The sequence below is a fragment of the Pongo pygmaeus genome, chromosome 21 (genome assembly GCF_028885625.2).
Source record: "Pongo pygmaeus isolate AG05252 chromosome 21, NHGRI_mPonPyg2-v2.0_pri, whole genome shotgun sequence".
NCBI classification, from domain to species: Eukaryota; Metazoa; Chordata; class Mammalia; order Primates; family Hominidae; genus Pongo; species Pongo pygmaeus.
In genome coordinates this window covers 37451392-37477828 of record NC_072394.2, presented here as the reverse complement: position 1 = coordinate 37477828, position 26437 = coordinate 37451392, and the positions used below count along the sequence as shown (strand labels likewise).

The window sequence follows — 26437 nt, the reverse complement described above, 5'->3', positions numbered from 1 at the left end:
AGAAGAAAGGGTCAGGCACAGTGGCTCACACATGTAATCCCAGCAGTTTAGGAGGCCAAGGTGGGAGGATTGCTTGAGTCCAGGAGTTCCAGCCTGAGCAACAATAGCGAGACCCTGTCTCTATGAAAATAAAGTATTGGCCAGGCGTGGTAGCTCACGCCTGTAATCCCAGCACTTTGGGAGGCCAAGGTGGATGGATCATCTGAGGTCAGGAGTTCAAGACCAGCCTGGCCAACATGGTGAAATCCCACCTCTACTAAAAAATACAAAAATTAGCCAGGCGTGGTGGCAGGCGCCTGTAATCCCCGCTAGTTGGGAGACTGAGGCAGGAGAATCACTTGAACCTGGGAGGTGGAGTTTGCAGTGAGTCAAGATCGCGCCACTGCACTCCAGCCTGGGCGACAATGAGATACCATCTCAAAAAAAAAAAAAAAGTATTAAAAAATTAGCCAGGAGTAATGGCACGCACCTGTAGTCCTAGCTGCTTGGGAAGCTGAGGTAGGAGGATTGCTTGGGCCTGGGAGTTTGAGTCTGCAATAAGCTATGATGACACTACTGCACCGCAGCTTGAGCAACAGAGTGAGACCCTGTCTCTTAAAAGAGAGAAATTATTAAACTGTGGGGTAAAATGGTGGGAAGTGATTGAATCAGCTGCTTGTATCAGTGTAGATAAACTTCAAAATGTTGGATGAAAAGTAAGGTATAGTATGGTGGTATTCACACTGTGCATGCAGAGCAGTACCATGTATTTTAATGGAAATATTTGTAAGTATAAAAATATGCACGGGAATAATAAACACAAAGTTCAAAATAATGTTTACTTCTGCGGGGAGAGAAGAAAATGCGACTGGATGGGGGATACACAGAGGCCTTTAGCTATATTTGAAGTATTTTATTTTTTTAAAAAGCAAATCTGTAGCAAGAATGGTAATTTATGGTTTCCAAAACTTGAGTGGTAGGCATTTCCTTTTTTTTTTTTTAATAGGCAAAATATACCACAAGAACAAGTGAAAACAGTGGTGCTCAAAAGGTAAATTTGGTCCTCAGACTAATCCTGTGAGGTAGATTAGTCCCGTTTTACAGATAAACAAAGACTCGAAAGGTTTTTGTAACTTAACCAAGGTTTCAGAGCTACAAGTTACAGAGCTGGGATAGGAACCTAAGTGATCTAGCCACTGAGCCCCATATGTAGAGGGATGCAAAAGAGGGAAACATCCAATCTCTTGAGTGAATTGAGCGTGGGGATTGTTTCATTTTTGTCTTCTGTAGGAAATGATCCGACTAGATGAAGTCCCCAATCTGAGTTCCTTAGTATCCAATTTCGATCAGCAGCAGCTCGCTAATTTCTGCCGGATTCTGGCTGTCACCATTTCAGAGATGGATACAGGGAATGATGACAAGCACACGCTTCTTGCCAAAAATGCTCAACAGAAGAAGAGCTTGAGTTTGGGGCCTTCTGCAGCTGAAATCAATCAAGGTAAAGTCTCCAAGTTCTCAGAATTTTGAGATTATAGCTCCGAGGCCCTTCCTAAATTGTCTAGCTTTTTTCTTTTTCTTTTTTTTTTTTTTTTTTCTTTTTTTGAGATGGGATCGTCACTATGTCACCCAGGCAGGAGTGCAGTGGCATAATCTGTGGCTCACTGCAGCCTTGACCTCCCCAGGCTCAGGTGATCCTCCCACCTCAGCCACCTGAGTAGCTGGAACTGTAGGCAGGTGCCACCACACCGGGCTAATTTTTGTATTTTTTCTAGAGATGGGGTTTCGCCATGTTGCCCAGGCTGGTCTTGACCTGCTGGTCTCAAGTGATCCACCCACCTCATCCTCCCGAAGTGCTAGAATTACAGGTGTGAGCCACCACCCCTAGCACCCCTTTTAAATATCTCTAGAGATGGATCCATGTGAAGGCTCCTAGTATGTAAATTTTGTGTATCTGTTCATTATTTTGGGAACTGAGTTCCACACCTTTCATTAGATTTGTTAATGGGCTCAGAACCACAAAAAAAGTTAAGAACTACTTTTTATCAGAATTACAAATGCATATACTTTTTGATCTACTAAGTCTCTCCTGGGCCTTCATTTTATAGATAATGATGTATAGACACTAATCCCTTCTTGTCTGCAGTTTCACTTTCTGTGGTTTCAGTTACCTGTGGTCAACTGCAATCCGAAAATATTAACTGGAAAAGTCCAGAGAGAGACCACATTCGTATAACTCTTATTACAGCATCTTGTTACAGTTGTTCTATTTTATTATTAGTTATTGTTAATCTCTTAGTGTACCTAATTTATAAATTAAGCTTTATCAGTTATGTGTGTATATAAGAAAAAACATAGTATATATAGGGTTTGGTGCTATCTGCCATTTCAGGTATCCACTGTGGGGGTCTTGGCTAAGGGAGGACTACTGTACAAGATTATTCATTGAGGCCAGGCGTGGTGGCTCACGCCTATAATCCTAGCACTTTGGGAGGCCGAGGCAGGAGGATCACTTGAGGTTGAGAGTTTGAGACCAGCCTGGCTAACGTGGCGAAACCCTGTCTCTACTAAAAATACAAAAATTAGCTGGGTGTGGTGGTGCACGCCTGTAGTCCCAGTTACTCGGAAGGCTGAGGCAGGATAATTGCTTGAACCCAGGAGGCGGTGGTTACTTTGAGCCCAGATTGCACCGCTGCACTTCAGCCTGGGCGACATAATTAGACTGTGTCTCAAAAAAAAAAAAAAAAATTATTCATTGCAACATTGTTTGTAATAACAAAAGACTAGAAACCCAGATGTTCATTAACACTGGACTGTTTAATGTATTCAATATTTATGTAATGGAAAATTGTGTAGCTTTGAAAAAATGAATATCTCTATGTACTGCTATAGAAAAATCTCCACGATATATTAATGATAAAGAGGAAAATACAGAACAGTGTGTATGATATGATAGTTTTTGTATTAAGTCGGGGAGAATAAGACCATACGTTTGCTCACATATGTGGTATGCCTAAAGAAACAAAGGGTACACGAGAAACATAAAGTGGTTATTAACACTAAGTAGCTGGTAAGGGAAGGTAGTAGCAGTGGGAGCGGGACTTCTTACTGTATACTTTCATATATTGTTTGATTTTAGAACCGTGTAAATATATTACTTCTAACCAATCTAGCCCACCTATTTCTGTTCAGTAGCAAAAGAACTGTGTTCTATCTAAAATGTTGTTGCCTGCACAGATTTTGGAGAAACTGGCATAGATGTGTTTTGGCCATAAGAGTATAGATAATTCATATTTGAACTGAAACTTGTGTCTTAAAAGCTAGTTTTTCAGTGTTAACAGGCTGGAAATATTGTTAAAACAAAAATCTATCACTGTGTACCTTATGGTACACCAAATAAACAAGGTAAAATAATACAAATGTATCATTAAAAAGCAACAGTAGAAAACCCCAACCATCCAGAGGTAGTCCTAATCATGCTCTGAAAACAGTTCTTTGTTTCTAAAGTCCAGTTGTGTGCATTCCCCAGGCTGGCTCTGCAGAGTTGTCAAGTGCTTCAGAGCAGCCTCCTCTCCTGAGGCTGAATATGAGCCTGCCATTCACTCTGTTATTGTCTAGTTTTAGTTAGGAACACGAGGTGGTCATAACTATACTTTGTAGGTTATTAGGGAATATAATTTTACATGTTGTAGTCATATGTAAAGGTAGAAGTTTGTGGACTCCAACTCCAGTTTGTTTATTCTCTCTCCAGATTTGCTTTTCCTCCTGTGTCCCTAGATACAATCTTCCTTGGTCTGTGTACGGTTTTCTTCCCACTCCTTTATGATTTTGGGGGAGTTCTCATTTTAGGAAATTTACATTTTTAAAAAATATACGACTTTCCAACATGGCACATGTATACATATGTAACAAACCTGCATGTTGTGCACATGTACCCTAGAACTTAAAGTATAATAAAAAAAAAATGACTTTCATTATAATTAAATTATACCTCAGAGCTGGTGTACACACCTCCATGTACATTGACAAAAGGTAGTATTTGCTAAGCTCCTGCTATATGGCAAACACTGGGCTGTTTTACCTAAAAGTGATTTTATTTAATCCTTCAAGTGCCCTGTGGAATAGAGATTAGTGTCCCCATTGCACATGTGAGGAAACTGAGGGCTAGAAAGGTTCTGTATTGGATACCTGTGTATGCCGAGGCACTAAGTAACTTTCATCTTTTAGTTTCACATTTAAGTAATCTATTCTGGCAGATGATTTTGATCCTGTTAGTATTGATTGCTTTCAGATGCCTGTTTGTAAACTGACTTAAGTAAAACCAGCATTACCCATTATTCTTAAGGAATGAACTGTTCTGGTCAGCTGGGCTTTTTTGATTAACTGAGAACCCAAAGCCCAGTTTTTGTTTTTGTTTTTGTTTTTTTATTTGGGAGTTTTTTCTTAAAGTCTCTATAAAATATCTAGATTCACTTTCATACCTGTGTGACTAGCCTAGTAGACAGTTTATGTGTGGTTCTGCTTGTAGCTTTTGGGATAAAGCTTAAAAGTTGTAGTTCCACACATGAGGTTGTGCAGGATCTGACCCTTCACGACTCTGACCTTAATTCCTACTCCATTCCCTTACCCTCACGATTTTCTCCATTTGAATGCCCTGGAAAGGCCAAGCCGGTGGACATAATTAAGTCACGAGTGGGTGAGAAAAGTCTTAGTCCTCTGAATGTTGTCATTCTTGAATTGCACTCCAGTAGTGAATGCCTTTATCTCAGGTGTGTGTATCAGTCAGCTTGAGCTGCCATAACAAGATACCGTAGACTAGGTGGCTTAACTAACAGACATTTATTTTTCTCATAGTTCTGGAGGCTAGAAGTCCAAGATCAAGGTGCTGTCAGGATTGGTTCCTGGTGAGGCCTTTCCTCCTGGCTTATAGAAGGCCACCTTTTTATTGTATCCACATATGACTTTTCCTCTGTGTCAGTGAGGAGAGACAGAGATCTCTGGTGTCTCTTCCTCTTCTTAGAAGGACACCAGTCCTCTCGGTTTAGGGCCCCATACTTATAACCTCATTTAACCTTAATTACTTCCCTGCATTAGACAGCAGTCTCCAGAGAGACAGAGGCAGTAGGATTTATGAGGTGGGATTTGTTAGGGGAATTGGCTCACACGATCACAGAGGCAGAGGAGTCCCATGATAAGCCATCTGTGACAAAAATTAGCCGGGCATGGTGACACGCCTGTAATCCCAGCAACTTGGGAGGCTGAGGCAGGAGAATTGCTTGAAGCCAGGAGGCGGAGGTTGCAGTGAGCTGAGATTTCACCATTGCACTCCAGCCTGGGCAACGAGTGAAACTCCGTCTCCAAAAATAAATAAATAAAATAAAAGTAAGCCGTCTGCAAGCTGGATAACCTGAGAAGCCGTTAGCATGGCTCTGTCCAAGTCCGGAAAACTTAGAACCAGGAAAGCTAATGGTGTAGCTTCCCGGCTGGAGGACCCCAGAAACTGCTGGTGCAAGTCTCAGAGACCAAAAGCCAAAGATCCTGGAGTCTGATATCCAAGAGCAGTAGGAGAAAAACTTCCTGCTTCCCAGAAGGGGGAGAATCCCTTTTTGTTTTCCTCCATCGCCTCCCACTGCTCCCCCGCCAATTGGATGGTGCCTGCCCACATTGAGGGCAGATTTTCCCTTAGTTCACAGACTCATACACCAATCTCTTCTGGAATCACCTTCACAGACACACCCAGAAACAGTGCTATGCCAGCCATGTAGGCATCCCACAGTCCAGTCAAGTTGACAGCTAAAATTAACCATCACACCTCCACACTCCCTAAAGGGCCTGTCTCAAAATGCAGTCATATTTGGGGCTAGAGCTTCAACATATGAATTTGCGGGGGCGCGGGGTTGGGGTACACAATCCATAACTGTATGGAAAGCTGAAATACGTAGGATGTTGCCAAAAAGTTTTCGTTTCGTTTTTAATAAACTGTGGCAATGAGGTCATTTTCTTGCCTAGCAAAAATAATGATTTACGCTATCTTCCTGGAGCTCAGATAATTTACATGTAATTATCTAACGTAAATTATCTGAGCTCCAGGAAGATAGCGTAAATCATTATTTTTTGAAATTCATGTTAAAATAAATCATTATTTTTTGAGTCGTTTTTGAGATTCTCAGAACTACCAGTTGTTGTTCTGTCGATTTAGAAGAGAACAGCTGGTTTCCTTCTGGGGAAATTAGCATCTTTCAAGATTTTTAGCAGAGATGTAAATGAAGCTATAGGCTAGATAATTGTCAATTTATAAGTGACACTTAGCTGAGAGGGGCTGAATTATGCAGCACATGAAGCTGGAAAGCAGGAGGGGAAACTACAGGAGTATGTGGGGAATACTGATGTTTCAACAGTGAGAGGAGAGAAGAGGCCTGCTTCTGCAGAAATTCTCAGGGGTTGTGAGTGATTTAGTTGTCAGTTTAACATTAACCAGCCAGGTGTGGTAGCTGCTGATAAAGCTGTGAGAATTACAAGGACTGGATATGCTGGGATGTCAGCCCATGAGATTGTGTATGAGTTGCTAGGTATGATTGGTCCAGTGAATTTTTTTCTGGGGAGAAGGTCTTAGCTTTTGTTAGCTTTTCAAGAGGTGAGTGACTCACAACAGCTCAAGAATCTCGGGTGGGAAGTCAGACTTACAACCCTGAGTACTGGGCACTTCCCATCTGGAGGAGTGTGTTCAGTGTGCAGGAATGGGGAAGACTAGCTCCTACGTGCTGTCCTGAGAGGAGCAGGTCAAGCAGCAGGAACTATTTTTGCTGAGAACAGAAGTATAAGAATAAAAATCCAGCTATGTGAAGATTTTCATGTAGAATACAAATTCTTTTTATTTCTTTTTTTGTTTGTTTGTTTGTTTGTTTTTTTGAGACGGAGTCTGGCTCTGTCGCCCAGGCTGGAGTAGAGTGGCGCAATCTCGGCTCACTGCAAGCTCCGCCTCCCGGGTTCACGCCATTCTCCTGCCTCAGCCTCCCGAGTAGCTGTGACTACAGGCGCCCGGCTAATTTTTGTACGTTTAGTAGAGACGGGGTTTCACTGTGTTAGCCAGGATGGTCTTGATCTCCTGACCTCGTGATCCGCCTGCCTCGGCCTCCCAAAGTGCTGGGATTACAGGCTTGAGCCACCGCGCCCGGCCTCTTTTTTGTTTTTTTGGCTTTGTTTTATTTTGAGACAGAGTCTGGCTATGTCGCCCAGGCTGGAGTGTAGTGGCACAATCTCGGCTTACTGCAACCTCCACTTTCTGGTTCAAGCGATTCTTGTGCCTCAGCCTCCTAAGTAGCTGGGACTACAGGCATGCACCACCAGGCCTGACTAATTTTTTTGTATTTTTAGTAGACATGGGGTTTCGCCATATTGGCCAGGCTGGTCTTGAACTCCCAAACTCAGGTGATCCACCCACCTCGGCCTCCCAAAGTGCTGGGATTACAGGCGTGGGCCACCACGCCCCTCCTATTTATTTGTTTTTAGAAAAAATAATATACACCTAAAATTTTTTTAAAATGGTACCAAAAGTACAGCAGAGAGTTTGTTCCCCTCCCTGTGGTAACTTTTTACCAGTTTCTTAAATGTCCCTCGACAGATATTCTATACGTGCCCAATCATGGGATGGGGAAAGGAGGGAGGGAGGGAGAGAGATTGACTCCTTCCTGTTTGTACAGATGGTAATGTAAATAGGTAATATAAAATAGGCGCTGCTCTCTTTTTATTAAACTTATCTTGCCAAAAATTACACTCTAGTATATGTAGAATTATATGATTCCTTTCTGTAATTATATAATATTCTGTTATACGGGCATACCGTAATTTAATTAGTCCCTCATTAATGGAAATCGGTAAGTGTTGACAAATTAACCCTCCAAAGAAATTACTTGTTCATCTTCCCACTGTGTTGTCTGTAGCCTTCCCAGTACAGAGCATTATCAAACTTTTTTATATTTGCCAAGCTGATATGTTAAAAAAAAAAAATGGTGTCTCAAACAAAAATCTATTTCTGTGTAATTATTTTATGGAGACGGAAGTCACATAACATAAAATTAGCCATTTTAAAGTGAACAACTCAGCGGCATTTAGTATATTTACAGTGTTGTGCAGCTACCACCTCTATCTAGTTGCACGTTTTCATCACCCCAAAAGGAAACCCCATACACATTAAGCAGCTACTTCCCATTACCCCTTCTCCCCAACCACTGGCAACCACCATTCTGCTTTTTTCTCTGTGGATTTACCTATTCAGATTACTTCATATACAGTCATTTGTCACTTAGCAATCTCTATCCTTCTGAGAAATGTAGTGAGGCGATTTTGTCATTGTGCGAATGTCATAGAGTGTACTTGCACAAACCTAGCTGGTATAGCCCATGATATACTTAGGCTGCAAACCTGTACAGCATGTTTCTGTACCAAATACAGTAGGCAGTTGTACCATAATGGTAAGTATTTGTGTATCTAAACATAGAAAAAAGGTATAGTAAAAATACAGTATTATAATCTGATGGGACCACCATCTTCTGTGTGGTCCGTCATTGACCGCAACAGCATTAATGCAGTGCATAACTGTAAACGGAATCATATAGCATGTGGCCTTCTGAATCTGGTTTCTTTCACTTGGCATGTTTTTGAGGTTCATTCATGTTGTAGCATGTCAGTACTTCGTTCCTTTATATGGCTGAATAATACTCATCATATGTAGATACCACAGTTTGTTTATTCCTTGAGTTAATGGACATTTGGGATATTTTCATCTTTTGGCTGTTGGGAATAGTGCTGCTATGAACATGTGTGTACACATATTTGCGCACCTGTTTTCAGTTCTTTTGGGTATATATGTAGGAGTGAAATTGCTGGGTCATATGGTAATTTTATGTTTGACTTTTTGAGGAACCTCAATGTAGTTTTATAAGTAAGGTCAAACATCATCTTATAGCCACTCACTAATTTATAGGGAGTGTGTGTGTGTGTGTGCACGCTTGTGCGTGCATGTGTGTGTGTGTGTTGAGACAGAGTATCACTCTTGCCCAGGCTGGAGTACAGTGATGCGATCTCGGATCACTGCAACCTCTGCATCCCAGGTTCAAGCAATTCTCATGCCTCAGCCTCCTGAGTAGCTGAGACTACAGGCGCACGATACCACGCCTGGCTGATTTTTGTATTATTGGTAGAGACAGAGTTCGCCATGTTGACCAGGCTGGTCTTAAACTCCTAGCTTCAAGTGATCCACCCACCTTGGCCTCCCAAAGTGCTAGATTACAGGCATGAGCCACCGCGCCCGGCCAGCTTGTCTTATTTTATCTCTACTCCCTTTCACTCTACCCTACTTCACCTTGGGTTATTTTGAAGTAAACCCCAGACATTATATAATTTCACCTGCATATATTTCAGTGTTTCTACACGATAACGACTTTTAAGAAACGTAACTCTGTCACTGTATCAAAAATTAATAGTAATCCCTTAATATCCTGAAATATCTAGTTATTTATTAATTTTTAATTAGGTGTAACATTCACATGGTTCCAAAAAATCTGTGGATTCAAAAAGGTATTTATTGAAAAGTTTCCGTTCCACTGTTATTCCCAGTGACCTAAATCCCCTTTTCCACTTGACGGACATTTTGGCTGTTTCCATCTTATGGCTGTTTACTGTGGCAGCCACTGCTCTTGGCTTCCTTTCTGTCCGTCCAGGGAGATGAATGCATATACAGGCAAACATGATCAGGCATTAGTCTCATTTTAAAGAAGGTTAAATGATGGAGTCAGGATTTGAATCTGGATCTCCCCGCCTCCAAAGTTTATGATGTTCTAATATGCCGATCAGAATTTCCACTTCACTCATTGTGAATAAAATGAGATTGGTGGAAAGAAAAATTGGGTGATTATTCAGTTTTTTTCTTTACCTTAAAAAAAGTTTATCTTTCATCCTGCTAGTAAATGTTACAGGAAAATTAGAAACTATAGATGAGTAATTTTAAGAGAAATGTTTGTATTCTCTCCTGCTCAGGAACAGCCACAGTAAATCCCTTGGTATATATGCTTTCATTCCTTGTGTATTTTGAAGAAGTGAATATTTAAATTTTTGAAGAAAATTAAATTCATATTGTTTAATAATTTACTCTTTAACAAGTAAACAGCTGTTTTGAGTCACTATATAAAGATGTATGTGTCATCATTCTTAGTGTCTATACAGTATATCATTGTATTTAATTAATCAGCTGTTGATGAACATTTAGTTATCTTCACCTTTTTGCTGTTATAGAAACCACATCAGTGAACCTCCTCATACAGATATTCTCGTGTAGTATGACTGGTTATTTCGTTATGGTAAATTCCCAGAAATTGACCTCTTGGCTCAAAGACACACACATTTAAGGCATAAAGATTATTCTAATTTATATTCCCAGTAGATAAAAAGCCTGTTTCCCTGTACCTGCTAAAAATTGAGCTTATGCCTATAACATAATTACTATTTACGTGGCTTGACATTTCATTTTAAAAGAGTAGCTTTAACTAGCTACTATCAGAGTAAGAATTATTCCTATCATGCAGATTGTTTGTTAGGGCTTTAGGGGGTAGTTTTGCTGGTCTCTGTTTGAAAATTTCCTCGCTTGTTCTTTCCCTGGCAGCGGCCCTTCTCAGCATCCCTGGCTTTGTCGAGCGGCTTTGTAAACTGGCGACTCGAAAGGTGTCGGAGTCAACGGGCACAGCCAGCTTCCTTCAGGAGTTGGAGGAGTGGTACACATGGCTAGACAATGCTTTGGTGCTAGATGCCCTGATGCGAGTGGCCAATGAGGAGTCAGAGCACAATCAAGGTATGGGAGGATGGGTCCCCTGAGTGATCGGGAGCTTTTCCTTGGGCGCCTGGGACCATTCTTGCTCTCCTTTCCAAGGAGGATTAATTTGAGATTTGCTCAGAGTAGAATTTTCCTCAAGGCAATTCTAGACCATGACTATTAAGACTCTTTTGATAGCTTGTTACAGAAACCTCATTGAACTCCCCAAAGTGGACCTGATTTCAGGGAGAAGGGCTTTGTTGCAGACCTGAGACAGCTGTGTCTCAGGGACTAATAAGAACCAGTAACCAGAGCATTCTTAGGAACCTAGAACTTCTCTCTTTGTCTCTTTCTTTCTACAGTGTTTCTTAGTCTTCTCTCTCACTGTACCCTGCCTTTTCCTGGTCCCCTTGATGGGACTAGGCAGAAGACTGCCTATTAAATAAGAAGACTCCCAGTCTCAGCTCCAGCTTCCTGGTAAAGAGCTCTGGCCCATCTTTGGTTAGGTGCCCACCCCTAAAGCATTAAACCTGGCCAGCAGGTTCAGAATATACAAACCCAGGAATTCTCAGCTCCCAAACAAGGAATAGGTATCTCATTGGGAGTGGGAGGCCACCAGCTTTTCTTCTTCCCTCCAGCTCCAAATTGAAGAGACTAAGTTCTCGGTGAGTATGGCAAAGAGGTCAGAGGGTTCCTTCCTCCACCCAGCTCCATACTGCACTCACGGTATGGAAGCTCTGTCTCACATACTTCAGGCCAAGAATTCTATGGCTCTGATCACCTTTGCCCTAGCTTGCTCATGTACAGGGGTTTTACACTGGGAGAGGCAAGCCCAGAAGACTAGAGGCTACTGACCCTGCTCTGAGAATTTGCCCACAGAGGCAGTTAGTAAGAACAGAGTCCAGGGAAGTTCATGCCTGAGGAGATTTTGATGGTAAGCAAATAAAAAAAAACAGGCACCTCTTCTTTTTTTTTACTCTTTTATTTTTTATATTTTCTCTTTTTTTGAATAGAGACGGGTTTTGCCATGTTGGCCAGGCTGGTCTCAAACTCCTGGCCTCAAATGATCCACCCTCCTTGGCCTCCCAGAGTGCCAGGTTTATAGGCATGAGCCACTGTGCCCGGCCAGGTACCTCGTCTTAATTAAGAACAGGGTGATCCACAGACCAGCTAGTTCACCAGAGAACCAGGGAAGGAGACAGCTGAGAAGAACTCTCCTGAGGTCAGAACAAAGCTCAATTTCAAAAATTACCCCTTCCTGAATTTAATTGAATTAGACTTCGGAGCAGTGTATACTCCAGGACATTATCAAAAACAGTCGAGAATTCAGTCAGCAGTTAGTAGAGCCTAACAGCTGGATATGATACCAGAAGAGGCAGGAAGCTGAACAGAGAGATCATGGAAAGAGCTAGTCAAAGACAGCCTGGCTGAATGTCATCCCAGGGAGACTCTGTACATGCCCAAGATTGCACTCTCTGAGGCACAACGTGAAAATCTTCACCAGTCTTTGGGGAAAGAGACTTCACTAAAATAGTCTAGCCAAGTCACTCAACTAATAAATAAGCAAATAACAACAAGCCCTGAAGGAGGGGGAATCAGTATCCAGAGTTGCTTATATCCAGTATCCAGTATATTACTTAAAATGTCCAATTTTTATTTTTATTTATTTTTTTTTCTTTTTGAGATGGAGTCTCTGTCGCCCAGGTTGGAGTGCAGTGGCACAATCTTGGCTCACTGCAACCTCTGTCTCGCATGTTCAAACAGTTCTCTCTCAACCTCCTGAGTAGCTGGGATTACAGGCGCATGCCACCACACCCAGCTAATTTTTTGTATTTTAGTAGAGCAAGGGTTTTACCTAGTTGCTGGTATTGAACTCCTGAGCTCAGGCAATCCACCCGCCTTGGCCTCCCAAAGTGCTGGGATTATAGGCGTGAGCCACCGCGCCTGGCCTAAAATGTCCAGTTTTTAACAAAAATTGAGACATACACACAAACAGGAAAGTGTAACCTATACACAAGAAAAAGGCAACAGAAATTGCCTGTGAAAGGGTCCAGATATCAGATTTAACAGTGACTTCAAAGCAGCTATTAAAAATATTATCAAAGGGCTGGGCGCAGTGGCTCACACCTGTAATCCCAGCACTTGGGAGGTGGAGGTGGGCGGATCACGAGGTCAGGAGATCGAGACCATCCTGGCTAACATGGTGAAACCCCGTCTCTACTAAAAATATAAAAAATTAACTGGGCGTGGTGGCGGGCACCTGTAGTCCCAGCTACTCAGGAGACTGAGGCAGGAGAATGGCGTGAACCTGGGAGGCAGAGGTTGCAGTGAGCCGAGATCCCGCCACTGCACTCCAGCCTGGGCGACAGTGCGAGACTCTGTCTCAGAAAAATATATATATATGATCAAAGAACTAAAACTATGCTTGAAGAAGTAAAGGACTATTTGATAATGTGTCGTTAGATAGAGAATAACAATAAAAAGATAGGAAGTATTTGAAAAGAGCCCAGTGGAAGTTCTAGAGTTGAAGAGTAGTATAATAATCAGGCCAGGTGTGGTGGCTCACACCTGTAATCCCAGCAGTTTGGGAGGCTGAGGTGGGCGGAGCATTTGAGGCCAGGAGTTCGACATCAGCCAGGCCAATGTGGCGAAACCCCATCTCTATTAAAAATACAAAAGTTAGATGGCCATGGTGGTGCACACCTGTAATCCCAGCTACTTGGATTGCTGAGGCATGAGAATCGATTGAACCCGGGGCAGAGGTTGCAGTGTGCTGAGATGGTGCCACTGCAGTTGCACCTGGGTGACAAGAGTGAGACTTTGTCTCAAAAAAAAAAATAAAAAGTATAATAATCAAGATGAAAAAATCACTAGAAAGACTCAGCAGTAGATATGAACTGGCAGAAGAAAGACTCAGCAAAATAGGTTGATAGAGATTAAACATTCTAAAGAACAGAGGGAAGAAAGAATAAAGAAAAATGAATAGGGCCTTAAAATAATGTGGGGCGCTATTAAGCATACCAAGTTAGGCATAATGGGAGTACCAGAAGGAGATAAAGGAACAGAAAAAAGTATCAAAGAAATAATGCTGAAAACCTCCCAAATGTAATGTAAATCATTAATGCACACATTCAAGAAGCCCAAAGAATCCAAGTTGGAATACTCAGATCCACATGCAGACACATCGTAATAAAAACGCTGAGGCCTGGCATGTTGGCGCACACCTGTAATCCCTGCACTTTAGGAAGCCAAGGAGGGTGGATCGCTTGAGCTCAGGAGTTCAAGACTAGCCTGGAGAATGTGGCAAAAACCCCATCTCTTTGAAAAATAAAAAATAAAAAATAAAGTTAACCAGGGGTAGTAGTGCATACCTGTAATCCCAGCTACTCAGGAAACTGAGATGGGACAATCACCTCAACCCAGGAGGATGAGGCTGTAGTGAGCTGTGATCGCAGCCTGGGTGACAGAGCGAGACCCTGCCTCCAAAAAGAAAAAAAAAAAAATCCTGAAAGATAAGAAAATCTTGAAAGTAGTAAGAGAAAAATGGCTCATCATGCCCAAGGATATTCCAGTAAGATTAGTGGCTGACTTATCAGGAATAATGGAAGGCAGAAGGCAGTAGGGTGACAGATTCAGAATGCTGAAAGAAAAAAACAGTCATCCAAGAACCTTGTATTTTACAAAACTATGTTTCAAAGATGAAGTTGAAATAAAAACATTCTTAGAAAAGAAAAACTGAAAGAACTCATTAGTAACAGACAAACATCTGGAAATTAAGCAGCATACCGACTTATGAGAAATACCAAAGGAAGTTCTTCAGGTTGAAAGCAGGTGACTTCAGACAGTAATTTGACTCCACATGAAAAACAAAGAGCACCAGTAAAGGTAGTTCTATAATTATAAGAGATTGTGTAAATGCATATTTATTTTCCTTTTCTTCAGTTAGTTAAGAAACTTACATAAACCATCTAATTATATTGTTGAAACTATAACATGTGGAAACATATTTTGCAATAACTGTACAAAGAAAACGGGTGGTACCAAAGTTGTAATGGAGTATCATGACACCAAATGGCAACTTGAATCCATAGGAATCGGTGAGGAGAACCAAAATGGTAATAAGAGGGTAAATACAATAAACTCTATAAATGTATACTTGCTCTTCATTCCTTTTCTCAGTTTCTCTAACATAAAATTATTTAAAGTAACAATTAGAACAAGTATTGTTGGGCTTTTAACGTACATAGATACAATATGCACAATTACAGCACAGAAAGAGTGAAGACAGAATGGAGCTGTAAGTTAGAATAAATCTGAAAGTGCTTGCTTCAGCAACACATATTCCAAAATTGGAACAGTACAGAGATTAGCATGGCCCCTGTGCAAGGACGACATGCAAATTCGTGATGCATTCCATATTTATTTCTAATTTTTTTTAAAAATCTGGAAAAGATTAAGATATATGTGGTAAGCAACTTTTTTTTTTTGATACGGAGTTTCGCTCTTGTTACTCAGGCTGGAGTGCAGTGGTGCCATCTTGGCTCCCCGCAACCTCCGCCTCCCCGGTTCAAGCGATTCTCCTACCTTAGCCTCCCGAGTAGCTGGGATTACAGGCATGTGCCACCATGCCCAGCTAATTTTGTATTTTTAGTAGAGATGGGGTTTCTCCATGTCGGTCAGGCTGGCCTCGAGCTCCCGACCTCAGGTGATCTGCCCACCTTGGCCTCCCAAAGTGCTGGGATTACGGGTGTGAGCCACCGCGCCCAGCCAGCAACTTCTAAGAAAGTAACTTGGGGCCAGGCGCGGTGGCTGACGCCTGTAATCCCAGCACTTTGGGAGGCCGAGGCGGGCGGATCACGAGGTCAGGAGATTGAAACCATCCTGGCTAACATGGTGAAACCCGTCTCTACTAAAAATACAAAAAAATTAGCTGGGCGTGGTGGCGGGCGCCTGTAGTCTCAGCTGCTGGGGAGGCTGAGGCAGGAGAATGGCATGAACACGGGAGGCGGAGCTTGCAGTGAGCTGAGATTGTGCCACTGCACTCCAGCCTGGGTGACAGAGCGAGACTCTGTCTCAAAAAAAAAAAAAAAGAAAAAGTAACTTGGGAAATATAGTAAAGAAATAATTGAAGGAAATAGAATGTTATACTAGAAAATATTAATCAAAAGAAACATTAAAGGAGATATAGAGGAACAAAAAAACACACAAGACATACAGAAAACAAAAAGTTAAATGGCAGAAGTCAGTCCAGCTTTATCAATAATAACATTAAATGTGAACAGATTTAACAATTCATTCAAAAGACAGATTGTTATATTGGATCAGAAAACAAGATCCAGTTATATGCAGCCTACAGAAAACACACTTTCAATTCAGAGATAAAACAGGTTAAAAGTAAAGGACAGAAAAAGATGTATCATGCAGGCAGCATCCACGAGAAAGCTGGAGAGGCTGTACTTTTAAAAAGCTGGAGGGACGGAGTCTCACTCTGTTGCCTAGGCTGGAGTGCAGTGGCACGATCAGCTCACTGCAAACTCCACCTCCCGGGGTTCAAGCGATTCTCGTGCTTCAGCCTCCCAAGTAGTTGGGATTACAGGCGGGGAGCCCACGCCCAGCTCATTTTTGTGTGTGTTTTTAGTAGAGATGGGATTTCAGCATGTTGGCCAGGTTGGTCTCAAATGGCCTCAGGTGATCCGCCTGCCTTGGCCTCCCAAAGTGCTGGGATTACAGGCATGAGCCACCACCACCCAGCCAAAAAAGCTGGAGAGACTTTAAAGCAAAAACTGTTATCAGGGCAAAATAGGGATATTTTATAATAACAGGGTGAAACCATCAAGAAGATATAACAGTTATAAACATGTATGCATCTAAAAACAGTCCCCCAAAAATACATGAAGCAAAAACTAACAGATTGGAAGAGAGCAGTAGTTCAAAAACAACAGCTGGAGACCTTAACATACTACTTTTAATAATGGATAAAACTAAGCAGAAGATCAACAGAGAAACAGAAGACTTAAATAACACTGTATACCAACAAGGACTAACAGAGAACTGTAGAACACTCCACCCAACTACTACAGAATGCACATTCTTCTCAAGTGCCCATGAACATTCTCCAGGACAGACCATATGCTAGGCTGTTAAAAAAAGTTCAGCAAATGTAAAAGGATTAAAATTGTACAAAAGTATGTCCTCAAATCCCAGTGGGGTGAGTTAGAAATAAATAACAAACTTGGGAAATTAATAAATAAATGCAAATTAAGCAGAATACTTCTAAATAACCAATGGGTCAAACAGGAGATCACAAACAAAATTAGGAAATATCTTGAGGCTGGGTGCGGTGGCTCACACCTGTAATCCCAGTCCTTTGGGAGGCTGAGGAGGCGGGTCGCTTAAGGTCAGGAGGTCCAGGCAGGAAAATTGCTTGAACCCCCAAGGCGGAGGATGCAGTGAGCCGAGATCACACTACAGCCTGGGTGACAGAGTGAGATTCCGTCTCAAAAAAAAAAAAGGAGATATTTTGAGACAAATGAAAATGACAGTATATAACAAACAAACTTATGGGATGCAGCTAAAGCGTGCTTAGAGGGAACTTTAGAGCTATAAGCCTACATTTTTAAATAAATCTAAATTGCCTAAACGTCTACCTTAAGTCATTGGAAAAAGAACAAACATCTCAAAAGGAAAAGGAAGTAATAGGATTAGAGTGAAAACTAATGAGACAGAGAATAGAAAAAACAATAGAGAAGATCTACAAAACCAAAGATGATTTTTTTAAAGGTAATCTTTAGAAAGATCAACAAAGTTGACAAACTTTTAGCCACACTGACCAAAAAAGAAAGGCTCAAATTACTAAATTAGAAATGAAAGAAGGTACGTTACAACCAACCTTAAGAAAGTAAAAGGACTCTGAGGGAATACTATAAACAATATAAGCCAATAAACTAAATAACCTAGATGAAATGAGCAAGTTAAAAGACATAAACTATTGCAGCTAACTCAGGAAGAAATAGAAAACCTGAAAGAAGTATAACAACGAGATTGAATAAATAATGAAAAACTGCCCACAGAGAGAAGTCCTGGCCCACATGGCTTCACTGGTTAATTCTGCCAGATGTTTCAAGAAGAATTCACACCAGTACTTTCCAGACTCTAATAGAAAATAAAAGAGGAAGGAACACTTCCCAACTTACTCTTTGAGGTCATATTACCATGATACCAAAACCAGATGAAGACATCACAAGACCAGTATCTCTTATGATTATAGGTGCAAAAATCCTCAACAAAATACTAGCACACCAAGTATAGCAACATACAAGGATTGTATACTATGACCAAATGGATTTATGCAAGTTTGGTTCAACATTTGAAAATCAGTTTATGTAATACACTGTGTTAATAGAATAAAGGACAAAAACCATATGATCGTTTCCATAGGAGCAAAAAAGCATTTGACAAAATCCAACACCCCTTCATGGTGAAAACAAACACTCAGGAGAGAACTTCCTCAGCCTGTTAAAGGGCATCTGCAAAAACCCATGGCTAACATCATACCTAATGGCAAAAAATTGAAAGCTTCTCCCACTAAGATCAGGAGCAAGACGAGTTCCTGATCGTTTCTAGAAGTGGCAGTGCCATTGCCACTTCTCTTCAGCATTGTATTGGAGGTTCTGGCTAGGGCAGTTAGGCAAGAAAAAGAAATTAAAGGCATGCAAATTAGAAAAGTAGTGAAACTATTCACAGATGGGATGATCTTGTATGTAGAAAAACCTAAGGAATCTACTGTAAAAACCAGTAAACTAATAAATAGGTTCAACAAAGGTTCAGAATACAAGGCTAATATTTAAAAATGAGTAGTATTTCTATAGAGTAGCAATCAACAAACCAAAAATTAAGGAAACAATTTTATTTATAATAGGACCAAAAAAATAAAATACTTAGGAACTTAAGTGTAAAACTTATACTCTGAGAATTCTAAAACATCGTTGAAAGAAATTAAACCATGTCTTTGAATCAGAAAATTAATATTGTTAAGATAATGATATTCCCACTCTGATCTATAGATCAGCCTTACAGATTCAACACAGTTTCTGTCAGAACTCTCAGCTGACTACTTTGCACAAATGGAGTAGCTGATCCTAAAGTTCATGTGGAAGTGCAGGAGACTCAGATTAACAAAAACAGTCTTGAACTAGGCCGGGTACAGTGACTCATGCCTGTAATCCCAGCACTTTGGGAGGCTGAGGCAGGAGGATCACTTGGCCTCAGGAGTTTGAGGCCAGCCTGGGTAACATAGTGAGACCCCTGTCCCTATAAAATATTTAAAAATTAGGCAAGCCTCATGACACCCACCTATAGTCCCAGCTACTCAAGAGGCTGAGGTGGGAGGGTAGCTTGAGTCCAGGAGTTTGAGGCTGCAGTAACCTGTGATCATGCCACTGCATTCCAGCCTGGGTGACAGCGAGACTGTCTCAAAAAAACAAAAATAAAAACAAAAAAAACCTAAGACAACTCACGTCCTGACTTGAAAACTTACTACAAAGCTGCAATCGAGACACTGTGCTGCTGGCCTGAGGATAGACATATTGATCAGTGGAATATTGTTGAGAGTTCAGAAATAAACCCTCATGCTTATTATGATCAATTGATTTTCAACGGGTACCAAGACCATTCATTGGCGGAAACAGTAGTAGTCTTTTTCAACAAATGGTAGTAGTCTTTTCAACAAATGGTACTGGGACCATTTGATGTCCACATGTGAAATAATGAAGTTAGATCCCCTGCCTTATGTCATATACAAAATTAAAAGGGTCAAAGACCTAAATGTAAGAGCTAAACCTATGAAACCCTTAGAAGAAAACATAAGGATAAAGCTTCATGACCTTGGATTTAACGGTTTAGGTGTCATACACAATGACATCTGAAGCACAAGCAACCAGGTAAATAATAAATTGGACTTCATCAAAATTAAAATGTTTTGTTCTTCAGAAAACACAATCAGGAAAGTGAAAAAGAGAACCCACAGAATGGAAGAACGTTTTTTGTGGGTAAGGCAGGGTGGGGCATTTTTGCAATTCATATATCTAATAAAGGATTTGTATCTAGAATGTATAAAGAACTCCCATAACTCAATAATAAAAAAGATAACCCATTTCAAAATATAGACAAAGGATCTGAATAGACATTTCTTCAAAGAAGATATACGAATAATTATTAAGCACGTGAAAAATGTTCACCATCATGGTAGCCGTCAGGGAAATGCAAATCAAAACCACAGTGAGGCCAGGCACAGTGGCTGGCACCTGTAATCCCAGTACTTTGGGAGGCCAAGGCAGGAGGATTATTCAAGACCAGCTCGAACAACAGAGCAAGACCTCATCTCTACAAAAAAAATTTTGGTTAGCCAGGCATAGTGGCACGTGCCCATAGTCCTGACAACTTGGGAGGCTGAGGTGGGAGGATTGTTTGAGTCCAGAGTTCAATGCTGCAGTGAGCTGTGATCCTGCCACTGCACTTAAGTAGTCTAGGTGATAGAGGAAAAAACAAACCCCACAATGATATAGTACTTCATACTCACTAGAATGGTTATCATCAAAAAAGGTGGATAATAAGGGTTGGCAAGAATATGGAGAAATCAGAGCCCTCAATCACTATTAGTGGGCATGTAGAATAGTGCAGCCACTTTAGAAAAAAGTCTAGCAGTTCCTCAAAAGGTTAACATACAGTTATGTCATAGGGCCTAGAAATCCTCCTCCCAGATATATACCCAAGAGAAATGAAAATATATGTTACACAAAAACTTGTTCAGGTATGTTCATCACAGCATATTCATAACAGCCAAAATATGGAAACAACGCAAATGACTGTCACCTGATTAATGAATAAACAGAATATGGTTTTTTTTTTGTTGTTTTTTTTGTTTGTTTTTTGAGACAGGGTCTCTCTCTGTCGCCTAGGCTACAGTGCAGTGGTGTGATCACAGCTCATTGCAGCCCTGACCTCCCAGGCTCAGCCATCCTCCTACCTCAGCCTCCCGAGTAGCTGGAAACACAGATGCATGCCACTACGCCCAGCTAATTTTTTTATTTTTTGTAATAAAAAGAGACAGGATCTTGCTGTGTTGCCCAAGCTGGTCTCAAACTCCTGCACTCAAATGATCTTTCCGTCTTGGTCTCCCAAAGTATTGGAATTACAGGCATGAGCCACTGTACCAAGCCAGAATGTGATATATTTATACTAGCGGATATTATTCAGGAATAAAAAAAAGGGAATGCTGATAGGTGCTACAACATGGATAAACCTTGAAAACATTGTACTAGGTGTGAAAGAAGCAGTCACAAAAGACGGCATATTACATGAGTTCATTAATATGAAGTGTCCTGAATAGGCAATTGCATAGAGATGGAAAATGGTTTCATGGTTGCCTAGAGCTAAGGGGTTTGGTGGGAAATAGGAAGTGACTGGTAGTGAGTACAAGGCTGCTTTTGGGGGGTGATGAAGATATTCTAAAATTGATTGTGGTAATGGCTGCACAACTCTATGAATGTCCTAAAAATCACGATACCATGGTTAACTAAATGGGTGAATTGCATGGTATGTGAATTGTACCTCAAAGCTGTTAAAAAAAAAAAAAAAAAAGTGAGTGTGCATGCCCCCAGAAAATGGAGTGCAGTGCAGACAGACAGAGAGTGGTGACCGCTCCAATCGGTGTGGTAGAGCTGAAGAGACTCGGAGGGAAGCACAGGCCTCGTGAGCTGGTTTTCCCATCCTCATCCTTGGGACTGACCTTGTTGCTAAGCTCTGGCCATTGCTTTGGAGACTGTTTCTTGAAAATATTTATCCCAGAAAGTCTTGTCAGGCCTGCGCAAGCCAGGCACCAAAAGTTGGTGGTGACTTGGAGAGGGGTCAAGCTGCCCTGTCTCTTTCTTCGCAGACGTTCATTTCTCAGTAGGACTTGTGTGCCCCACACTGTGCCCACTGCTTCCATAAACATCCTTCCCTGCAGGACTCCCTAGAGCACCATGGGCTGGGTGCCGAGGATGCCAAGCACGCAAGGTCACACAGCAGTGCACGACAGAGGCAGGATTCTGCGTGATAGTTCTTCAGGTTCACTTCACAGATTAGCTGACACTTAACTGTTCTGGAAGCTGGGCCAAGGAGTCCTAACATGGAAATTGAGTAACTATAGTTTTTTGCCCAAGGTACAGGAGAATAAATATGAGTAGATAGAATCTCTTAAATTAAAAATTTCTCCAGTAAATTTTTCCTAAGTCTTTGCCTCCTGCCTGTTTAGTTCCCATTAAAAGCGCGGAGATGAAAAAGAATACAAAGTAGCAAGCAAGCATTCGCAGAAAAACTCAGTTTTCTGAGGACTTAACTTCTATTTAGTTTCTAATTGTATGTTGCTTACTTGGGGCAATGTTCCAGGCACCTTCAATATATTCCTCTACTCCTTACAACATTAAGGGGTAGGTATAGTTGTCAGTATTGCTGTTTTACAAAGGAGGATGGATGCTGAAGCAGAGAGGTCCACTGATTTACTGAAGACCACCCAGCTAGTGAATGGGGTTCAAACCCAGTAGTCTGGCTTCAGGGTCTGTGCTCTTAACTACCGTGCCACGCTGTGTCTCAGTCACACTTCATTCAGCAGCTTGTCATCTTCCAGGGTTGTGATTTTAACATGACTGGGAAAGATAGTTCCAAGTCCACAGGGTAGAGTAAGTTAGATTCTCTCTCTCTCCTTTTTTTTTTTGAGACAGAGTCCAGCTCTGTCGCCCAAGCTGGAGTGCAGTGGCACGATCTCTGTTGGCCTTCCAGGCTCAAGCGATCCTCCCACCTCTCCCTCTTGAGTAGCTGGGACTACAGGCGCATGCCACCATGCCCAGCTAATTTTTAAAATTTTTTTATAGCGATGAGGTCTCACTGTATTGTCCAGGCTGGTCTCAAACTCCTAGGCTCAAGCAGTCCACCTGCCTTGGCCTCCCAAAGTCCTGGGATCATAGGCATGAGCCACCACACCCAGTCGGAATAAGTTAGGGTCTTCTGTCTTGATACTTTGCAGAGTATCACTGTGTTTTCTGTATGAGCCTTACCTGAATGTATCTGATAACCACTCCTCTATAACACATAGAAGCCTTTGCAAAAAGCCTCTAGGGAAACAGTTTCTGTAGGAACTTGAGAGGACCTTGGCAGTTACTGATTCATCTGTTCACCTTTAAAATGAGGAAACTGAAGGGAAGTCACTCTGCTAAGATCACCTAGCCTCTCCTGACTCTGACCAATGCCCTCTTGAAATAGTAGGGATCTACGCTGGGCATGGTGGCTCACGCCTGTAATCCCAGCACTTTGGGAGGCCGAGGCGGGCAGATCACTTGAGATCAGGAGTTCAAGACCAGCCCGGCCAACATGGTGAAACCCCATCTCTACTAAAAATAGAAAAATTAGCTGGGCGTGGTGGCGCATGCCTGTAGTCCCAGCTACTCGGGAGGCTGAGGCAGGAGACTTGCTTGAAACCAGGAAGCGGAGGTTGCAGTGAGCCCAGATCATGCCACTGCACTCCAGCCTGAGTGACAGAGCAAGACTCTGTAAATAAGTAAAGAAAGGATCTAGGAGTGAATGGGGGCTTCTCTTATGTTCCCATTCAGTCTGTACAGTAACCCTAGCTGTCTGCTACAGAGCAGTCTAAGGCCTAGTGAGGAGGTGACTGGCCCAAGGTCATAAAGCCAGCAAGTCTGACACATATCAAGTGTCCCATAAATATCACTTAGCTGCTGTTGATGTTAGCAGTAATGACATTGGGTAAAATGAAAATCTGCCTGTAGATAATATGTTCATCTGCATCAATAGCATCAGTTGTGATACCCAGTCTGCTTTAGAAAGTTGAACCTTAGAAAAATTTAGATGGTTCTTTTAAAAAATGGGGAATTGTTCAAAAAGAATCCCTCTTGGGCTTCAGCAGTGTCCGTCATGGAGTCTCAGCAGAAGAACCAAGTAAACAGGGCCATTTGCGACTTGAAGAGCGGTCCCAATAATTTGCTGTCATACATCTGCCTGGGCGCTTTCTGGGGGTCTGGTTGGTGGCAGGAGAAGGGCATAAGCAGGGAGGGATGGGTCATGTTACTGTGTTGACTGTGTCCGAATATTTTTACTTTATGTTAAAGTTGATGAGACATAACTATTGCAGAGTCCATTTTTCCAAGTCTCTGCGCTCACCTGGCTCCTGGGGGTGTGGAGGGAGTTTTGCAGCTTTCAGAGTCTGTGTTTTGGGCTCAAGGCCCAGCCAAATGGCTATGCTACAAGTCTGTTCAGAGCAGGTTCGAGGGGCAGAAACGTGTTTCCTCACAAGCTGTGACTCAATCCTGTCTCCGGTGGCTGTGTCAGCCTCCATTGTGTTCCCTCCTCCAGGGGCTTCTGAGGAGAATGGCCTGCCTCACACGTCAGCCAGGACCCAGCTGCCCCAGTCAATGAAGATTATGCATGAGATCATGTACAAACTGGAAGTGCTCTATGTTCTCTGCGTGCTGCTGATGGGGCGTCAGCGAAACCAGGTGGGCCCCTCTCCAGCGTCTCAGGACACGGGGAGCAGGTGCTGCCCGGGTGCTCATGGTATGCCAGGTGCTCCACTGGGCCTTCTGTTGGAATGGCTCTCGCTCTAGCCTGGCAAAGCATAGCGGTATTTCTCCTTCTGTTCTACCCATAAGGAAACCAGGCTGATTTCAGAACCGGGAGTCTTTCCACTGTGCCTTGCTGTATGGAGCATTTCTAGGCAGTCCTGGTTGGTGCTGAGGGCAGGAGCAGGCAGTTGCCTCTGTGAGGTGAAGACTACAAAGTTGAAAACTGGCAAGCCTGGCCCTGTGGACGTGCTAGAGGAGTTGCCAACCTGATGTGGGCTCAGGGCAGTGGGACAGAGCCCAGAGCTGTGTCTGCTTAGGAAAACTGGGCAAGTATGGGGGGGCTCCAGATGTGCAAGGTTCCCTGAGCCTTGAAGTAGTTCCAAGACGGAGGAGGAAGGGCCCACAACCTACAGTGGAGGAAAAAGGGCTTGGAACAGTGCAGCCCTCCTCAAGACTATTGAGAAGTAGCCTTTTCCTGCAGACCGCGCCCTTCTAGGGAGGAAACCAGGCATGGGGGCAGGAGAGAGGCTGGAGGCTCAGCAGTCCTTCCACACCTTTCTGAGTCAGACACTGGACTGTCACAAGTCTGGGCAACAGAGGTACAGTTACCCCCATTTTACAAGTGAGGATGAAAATGTCCAGAAGAGAATGAGGAGTATACCAGGTGGGAGGGGGCAGTGCCCTGGGGAGGAGTGTGCGTAGTCGCTGGAACAGTGAGACAGCTGGGGGGCGGCCTGGAGCAAACAGCCAGGAGACGAGGGCTGAGGGCTCACGGGGACCAGGTCACGTCAAGCTGTCACAGGCCATTTTAAAGACTTTGGTTTTTACTCTGAGTGAAGTGAGAAGTCATTCCTCTGACTGCTTTTGGAAAGACTGGAAACAGCAAGGAAGGGAATAGGGCGACCATTAGGGGCCCTCATAATAGGGCCAAGAGATGATAGCAGCTAGGACCAGCACATTGATGGTGGGACTGGTGGGAGGTGGTTGCATTCTGGATATGTTTTGAAAGATAGGATTTGCTGATGGTTTGGATGTGAACTTAAGAGTGAGGAGAGGAGTTAAGGGTGACTCCCAAGGTTTTTCGCCCAAGCAAGTAGGAGAATGGATTTGCCATGTATTGAGATGGTTAAGACTAGCAGGTAAGGAGTGGAGGAGCAGGCTTAGGGAGGAAGATGGGGAGTTGTGTTTTGTACAAGGTAGATTTGAGGTGTGTGTTAGAATCGACACTTGGATTGATTACCTACAGCTGGTGTTGGGGAGATGGCAAGGCTGGAGGTATCACTTTGGGAGTCCTCAGCATATGGTTGTATTTAAAACCAGGACACTGGATGAGATCCCACACTGATAGCCACAGCATTGGTGTCCCTTCCTTCAATACGGAACATGTTTTTAATAAAAAATAATAGTTCTAGGGACAGCTTTTATGCATTGAGTGCTATTACTCTTTTGAGGCACTTTCACAGTTACTTATATTTGAAATAATTGTAGGGACAGCTTCTGCGCGTTGAGTGCTATTACTTTTTCGAGGCACTTTCACAGTTGTTTGAATTTTCAGGTATTTAGTAAGTTACACAACAGGTGGTGACTCTGTGTCCCCACACTCGATTCTTGAGAAAGCCAGGGCATAAAGTGGGCTGTGCGCTTGGGGGACAGGCCTGGATAGAGCCAGGATTTAAACTCTGCTGCCCTGCCTCCTCTTTCTGCCCTCTCACAGCAGTTCTCTGTTCCCTGAGCCTTCTTGTTGCCAAGCTGCTATGAGTTGTTGCGGTCTTGAGTTAAACTGTATGATTACAGTGCTGGTTCCTTGGGAAGAGACTACTAGTGACCTTGAAATCCTGGCCCCCCAAAACCACTGTTTCACTAGCATGTTCTCATTTGCACAGTCAGCATTTCCTGGGTTTCTGCTGTGTGCCGGGCACCGTGAGGATCTGGATTCCCAGATCCTGCCTATACTGGGTAGCAAGGGGAAGGGTTTCCTTGGCCAGGCCTCACAGAAGGCTTCCTCCTTAAAGAGGCCTCCTCGTTAATGAGCAGTTGGGCCAAG

The 26437-nt window shown here is 42.6% G+C and overlaps 1 protein-coding gene and 1 non-coding gene across 11 annotated transcripts in view; both read left to right on the top strand.

Annotated features, from left to right (window-relative positions):
* The window catches only part of TRPC4AP (transient receptor potential cation channel subfamily C member 4 associated protein), an 86846-nt gene that overhangs the window by 43652 nt on the left and 16757 nt on the right, over nt 1-26437 (top strand). For 5 of the 10 annotated variants that reach the window (XM_054466762.2, XM_063659160.1, XM_063659162.1 and 2 more), the window contains 3 exons: nt 1270-1477; nt 10634-10819; nt 24185-24327. In XM_054466762.2, the coding sequence (XP_054322737.1) occupies nt 1270-1477; nt 10634-10819; nt 24185-24327 (537 nt within the window). Of the gene's footprint in view, nt 1-1269; nt 1478-10633; nt 10820-24160; nt 24328-26437 lie in introns of all 10 variants that reach the window. The other 5 variants (XM_054466759.2, XM_063659159.1, XM_054466760.2 and 2 more) reach the window with 1 other exon arrangement.
* LOC129022229 (U6 spliceosomal RNA) lies at nt 15100-15203 on the top strand. The gene has a single exon (XR_008496312.1). It is a non-coding gene; the product is annotated as a U6 spliceosomal RNA (small nuclear RNA).